Here is a 6,724-nt window from a genome sequence, read left to right as displayed (position 1 = left end):
TTTTGTGTTCCTGAGCCTTGTTGTGACTAATAAACAGATTACTACTGCTAGATCTTCTGCTGCTTGTTGCCTTCTACCACAGCATGACACACACATGGTCCCCCTAATTGAGAGCCACTGATCTAAAGGTACCTTCAGTCTGACACTAAAAACCATTAAACTGGATGCTGCAGTTCTGATGCTGGAGGTTATCTGGGAAATAGTTAGGAGACAGCGATGAAGGTAAACAGCTTTTTATTTGAGCTGATCTTTTTCCAGTACACAGGACATCTGTTGACATTCACAGACTCAGTTTCAGCCTGCTACTTCCAAAACAATTACTATACAGAATCAGCACAAACATATGTAGAGAACTAAACATGATATAAAAATGAGCAAATATCTAACTGCTTATTAAAAAAAAACAAACAGACTCAATAAATGCTGTTAATTCACACAGTTCACTCAGATACACATTTGGAAACATCCATGCCTTCAAAATAAAATAGAATTTCAGAATAACAGAAGTCATTAGAAAAAAAAATGTGAAGAATGAGCTTTACATCGTAATAAAAAACAAAATAAAAAATAAAAAAATTCAAAATGTTATATTTAAGCTTTCTAGAATAAAGAAAAAATCAAGTCAAAAGTTTGAGATATTGTAGATGTTGTGATGTTATTTCAACTATTCTTTCACAGTTTGAGCCTGATGAATCTTGGCTTTGTCATCCTGAAATATGGCCATGATACATCATCTTACAAGGTTGTTTAAGAAATGAAAAGCTAAACACTCCATCAGTTAGGGTTAAAAAAAATGTTGCCAAACATATAACATGCTAGAAACATCATAATCACTGTAATAATGATCCATTCACATAATCATCCATTAAATCCAAACAGTGACTTTTTGTTTGTTTGTTTGTTTGTCTGTTTTGGTCGGGCAGTGTGTATACACAAAATGTTGTTTTGTATGGAAATAAATAAATATATAAACATGTTTGTCTACAAAATTAATTTAAATCGTTTAAACATAAGCTGTCTGATCAAAATGTTTAAGATCATGAGAAACATTTCTGAAAGGATGAGATAGCATTTCTTTAAATGCTGTGCATCTATATGTGTACATGTATGGGATTATTAACCAGATAGAACTGCAAGCTTCGTCAAACCTTTGAAGAAGAACAAACACAGCTGTTTCAGTGTCATCAGGGTAATAAAGTATTTTACTGCACACATCAGATACATAGCACCATCAGTACCATCATTCCTCATTGTGTGGGGAGATTATTCTGACTTTTATTTTAACACTACATGGCATTCCTTTTTCATTTTCTCCCTCCCATTTAATAGACTTTATCTTCCCCATTGTGTTCTCATTACGGCTTTCCATGAATCTCAGCCCTGAGAGTTTCTGAATTTTCACAATATCACACACAAATTGTTCAACCTTAGGTTCAGGAAAATCCTTTTCCTCTTTTTCAATTTGGGGCACTACAAAGCTATGCAAATTTACTATCCCATTCTTATCCTCCACAAATGCCACCTTAAAGTAGTGAGTTGGAATTTTTTTCCCTGGTTTCTCTTCTTTCTCTGGCTCAAGCACAACATACTTTCCACGCACAAACTTCAGGTAAAGTGGTCCAGTGTACACGTGGACATTACGGACATTTTCATCTATAGCTTTTTTTCGACAAAAATTCTCAACTATTTTCATAAAGCTGTTGTTTACTTCCTCAAGCTGTGGTGTCATGTTGCTCATCAAAAAAGTGTCATGATAGGCTTCCTGACACCACCTGTGATTGGCAGCTGCAGCAAGATGACCCTGTTCATAGCCCTCAAATTCATTCTTTCCAAAGCTGCCGTTCTCCTTACAATTGATCTTCAGAGTGTCATTGTTCAGTATCTCATACACCCATTTAGCATTCTTGGTTTCATTGTTGTATGACATTATGTAAGATTTTCTTATCCTTATATCAGGATAATGTGCATTTTTTTCAGAAGGATATCTGTCGATTAACTCACAGAGAGAGCCATCAAACTCCTGATCTGGTGTACAGACTAATTGTTCTCCAGACATTTTAAGGAATGGGATCAGTATGCATTTTGGTTGTTCATCTTCACTTGTACTTTCAGAATTCATTTTGATGCAAAAGAAGAACAGAGTTAAGGAACAAATCACCCTTGACTTATTATGGCTTTATTACTTCTTCACGAGATTCAACTAAAGATCTTCTCTTCTTCCTGGTAAAAAAATATGTTAAAAAAGTCAAAATTGTCCTTAATTCAGGACTTAAACTCATTAAACAGAACGAGAAATATTTACTGACATCAACAGGCTTGTTGTGACCTTTCAGATCTTCTGCAGCTCCGATTTTACCTCGCTTCTGTTATACAACAAAGACACACAGGGGAAAAAAATATTTTAAAATTATATTTTATAATGTACTGTTCAAATAGAATATTTTTTTATTAAGGCCAGTAAGACTACTTTTACTATTTGACAGCTGCATGTAGTTTTGTCATAACAGAAGTGAATTAAAGTTCTTACCTTGTTAAGTTACCAAATACATATAAATGATTTCAAACTTCAATCTGTAGTACAGGGCCCAGTAAATGATCCAGAGAAATCTGTGGAATTTATATACACTGTCTTAGAAATAACAATATATGCTCTGTCACAATTTTACAAAGAGTTTTATTCATGCCTGTCCTCCAGTAAATGAAGCACACTGAGGAATGTGTTAGTTGTTGCCAAGTTTCAATCGGAATGAGCCTTCCTCCACAGCTGTTTACTGAATACTTGACCCATATAGCTGTTGTGGGAATATGTAGTTCTTTGTTTCACAAATTGTGCTGAAGTGCCCCTATTATGCGGTTTTAAAAGTTCACTCATTTAGTTTTGAGGTCTCCTACTGTAGGTTTACATGCATCCAAGTCAAAAAACACTATCATTTTCTCATTATATACATTGCACATCACTCCATTTCTCAAAGTGTGTGAAATGATTTGTTTGAAGATTCAGTCTGGATCTCTGCTCTGATTGGTCAGATGGCCCAGTTTGTAGAAATCGGTCTACTCCTTACATTGAAAAACAAATGACCATTACCATGTGTGGCAGAACAGTAAGGCAGAGGAAAGTGAAGGAAAAATAAACCACAACCTTGACTTAAGTTTTCAAGAGTAGCCAACTACGCCACTTAGGGACTTCCACCCCAAGATGTAAATGAACACTCAAACATGCAGATTCCGTCTACCCAGAGAGGACTGAGACGGTTCTGCCAGTTAAAACCAATGTTTTATTGTATAAAAAATACTTTTCACTCAAAAATCATAGTTCACTGAAAGCATTCAATACAGTTATCTTTTAAGTACCTACAAATAAGAATAACAATCTCAAAGAAAAGTATATTATCAAAGAAAAAACAAAAAAACTATTACAACAAGAAAAGAAACAACAGAACTGAGGGCCACACCTAGGTCACTGAGAGCACTCACAGGAAGAAAATCTTAAACCACCCCCAACAAACAATCCCTCACACTCTAGTGCTCTCCACTGCAACCCAGAAAAGAAAATAAAATAAACTATTTTATAGGACTTTTATAGGAATAGGACACAAATCCCGCTATGACATGCCTCGCTGCACTCAAACTGCAGGATACAAATAATGTTGTTACGCACCAACATTACACATCTCGCATATGGCATTTCATTTAGCCACATACCTCGGATTAAACGGAGCAGTGAATTAATGACCCAAACCACACGACTCCACCAGGCAAGGGCAACACAAAAGAAAATGTGAGGTGAGGGAAAATAGCCGAATGGTTCTACGCTACTGGCATGCTCTGCTTTTATCATGATGCAATCAAGATAATTATTAACCAGCCAGTGACAAATGCAGCTAACCCTGTAGAGAGCTCTTCATGTGCAGCAGAGGGGGTCATGGTAGCAACTTCCATTCCACCACACATATATGAATTTCCACTCCGGAAAGCTTCCTCAGTTCATAGTAATTGTACACACAAAGACAGTAATGATTAGATTTTACAATATGAATTTGAGCATGAGTCTGATGATGAAACATTGGAAAAACTAGTTATTCATCTAGAACCTCCATCGCAAGGACGAATTGAGCAGGACATTTCTGTCATGACTTCGGTCTGATCTGCTGTGTTTTGTCTTTTTCTGTGTCTGTGTGCTTGGTGTCTGAGCACATGGGTTTTGTTTTGACAGCTCACCATGTGCTCCGCTGTCTGTGTGGCGTTTTCCCCTCCCACTCGTTATCCTTAATTCTCTTGTGTTCTGTCACACCTGTTGCTATTCATTCCTCATTAGCCCTCCCCTATTTTAGATCCTCGCGTGGTCAGTCTTTTGTCAGACCGTTGTTGTATGTTGTTCAACACTTCGCTCGTGACCTTCCTGTCATGTTTGCTGTGTTTTGCCGTGTTGTGTCTTTTTAGCCCTGAGTGCTGTTTTGTTTTTGTTTTTGAACTTCTCATCCTGCCAGTCGAGATCTGTCCTGCTACCTGCCCTGGCTATCTCTAGCTCTGTCGAGGTTCTGAGACATCGCCCTAGCCCCTCCCTACACGCTAAACGCTCCCATCGGGGAGCTCAGTGAGTCCTCGACGCTGCGTCACGAACGACGCTCTGGTCAGTGCTACTTTGACGCTGCGTCACGGATGACGCTAGGATCAGTCCCTGCTGAGAGGCTCTTTCCTGGTCCTGTGGACTTTGATTTGGGACTTCCTCTATTTTTGTGTTTCTGTTTATTTTTTTTTCCTATTGCTCAGTGAGAGCGTAATAAACTTTTTCTGTTACCTGCAAACTGAATCTGTATTTTCCCTGACAATTTCTCATTGTATTTTTTTTAATTTTTATTCATGTACATATTTTGAACACTCAGTAGAACATAAATACATAAGTAATGAATAATACTTAAAGTTGTGAGTGGAGCAAGCTGGTTCAAATAAAGAGTGTACTTTGCAATTGAGATGAGATTTTAGAAGTGGTCATTGATAAAATTATGGGAACACAACTAAAGGTTATTCTGCTGTGGTATCACATGGGAATTAGGAATGTACTTTTATATGCTTAGGAAGAATTTGCTTTCACGATCAGGGGCGCATTAAGACACAGGCTAAAGCCCAGGGGCCTGCACTGGGCAGGGGCCTACTGACTGCAAGTAAATGTATATATTTTTATTTTTTATAAAATTATATGTATACATGGGAGTTTGCAGGAGTGACAACAGCATTCTATAAACTAACTTGCACACTCGTAAATTTGCACATGATTACTTCAAGTTATTGCTGCTAAAAGTGGATCTACAAGAAATTGAATCATAGGGTGTTCTTAGTTTGCCACTCATGGCTTTTCTATCTTGGCTTAATTTTTGCTAGATAAATAATGACCCTGTGTGACATGTCATCTTTTGTTGTTCATCCAAAGTTTTATCCAAGGACCAGATTTTTTTATTATGTCCTGATATGGAAAACCATGGAATTAAATAGGGTGTCCTCTTTTTTCACATGACTGTATATATATATATATATCTGGGGTAGGGGGGACCTACCATAATGCTGTATCCCAGGGGCCTCTGTGTTTGAGGGTCAAAGTAGACATTGTTCACTAGCATTTTGCTAATTTGTTACATACTTATGTTATGTGCTGATGATTCATTTTGGCAGTTCAGAATTGATTTTTACTTTTGGAAGGTCAATAGATGTACTTGTTGTGCACTTTGATCTTTAAAATGTTGCTTTTACATTATCAAACTGGTTTACTACACACTGCTTGAAAAGTAATATTTGAAAAAAAGCATAACAGAGGCACTTTAAACAAATCATTCACTGTAAAAAATGTACATTTTGAAAAATTGTGGGAACTGACAAATAAATAGACTCAACAAATTGCTTCCCAATAATTATCCCCAAACAAAAAAAATGCATTGTAGTAATTTTAGCTGAAGGTCTTAAGTTAAAATTACATATTAAATTGTGCTCAGCCAATCTATAAAGCAGAAGTGAAAAATCTGTGTTAGCTGAACAAGCTTTAAAGCTAAAAAAAAAACACGTGTATGCATGCGCATGAGAGAAACCGTTGGTGTAGTGAATTCAAATTCTGTGCGCGGGAGAGCGGGAGAGCGGGAGAGCGGAGCCGATTCTGAAGGGTGACAGAACATAATTTACAGATGGATTTTCTATCATTAAAGTTATGGTGAGTATACTGAGTTTTGTTTATTAAGTCATGTTTCACGTACTACATTGTATTTTGCAGAATATCAGTGAATTCACGCCTTTACTGGTGTCATGTGGGCGTTCATAACCTAGTTTAGCCCATACTGATCTCTCGGTAGGGGTGTGCGATATATATATCGTCTGTGATGATATTGTAATTGTGTTTTTAACGATGTGGGATTTGACATTATCCTGTATATCGCAAAAACCAAACAAAACACGCCCAACTTACAGAGTGCACGAATACATTAATGTTATGTGATGAAGATTAGACTAGTGTGCGTGTGCATTTACAGTGCGTTTTTTCACTGCATTATTCAGTCTTTACAACAGTTCAATAAACAAGAAGCTAATATTAAAGTCCGCATGAAATCAAAATTGACTTTATTTACTTTACTAGCGCACATTGCTAGTCTTGATGTAAACAATTAATCCGTGCAAGTTAAACCGCTGAAAAAAATGTTTTGTCTTCCTAATCTTTAATCAAAATCTGAACATTTACTTCCGC

At 36.8% G+C, this 6,724-nt stretch overlaps 1 protein-coding gene across 1 annotated transcript; it reads right to left on the bottom strand.

Annotated features, from left to right (window-relative positions):
* Positions 1–935: 935 nt before the first annotated feature.
* On the bottom strand, positions 936–2,991 carry LOC107698129 (endonuclease G, mitochondrial-like). Its single transcript, XM_016499062.1, has 2 exons — positions 2,528–2,991; positions 936–2,363 (listed from the first exon to the last, which is right to left on the bottom strand). The coding sequence occupies exon 2, from the start codon at positions 2,117–2,119 to the stop codon at positions 1,241–1,243; it is 879 nt and encodes a 292-aa protein (XP_016354548.1). The 5' UTR covers positions 2,120–2,363; positions 2,528–2,991; the 3' UTR covers positions 936–1,240.
* Between the last annotated feature and the right edge of the window lie 3,733 nt (positions 2,992–6,724).

Source organism: Sinocyclocheilus anshuiensis, unplaced genomic scaffold, assembly GCF_001515605.1.
Source record: "Sinocyclocheilus anshuiensis isolate Anshui unplaced genomic scaffold, SAMN03320099.WGS_v1.1 scaffold4255, whole genome shotgun sequence".
NCBI lineage: Eukaryota > Metazoa > Chordata > Actinopteri > Cypriniformes > Cyprinidae > Sinocyclocheilus > Sinocyclocheilus anshuiensis.
The sequence above is the reverse complement of the archived record's forward strand: the minus strand, read 5'-3'. Positions and strand labels throughout refer to the sequence as shown.

Excerpts from the sequence above, each read along its gene's own strand:
- LOC107698129 (XM_016499062.1), bottom strand. The coding sequence starts at position 2,119 with ATGAATTCTGAAAGTACAAGTGAAGATGAACAACCAAAATGCATACTG.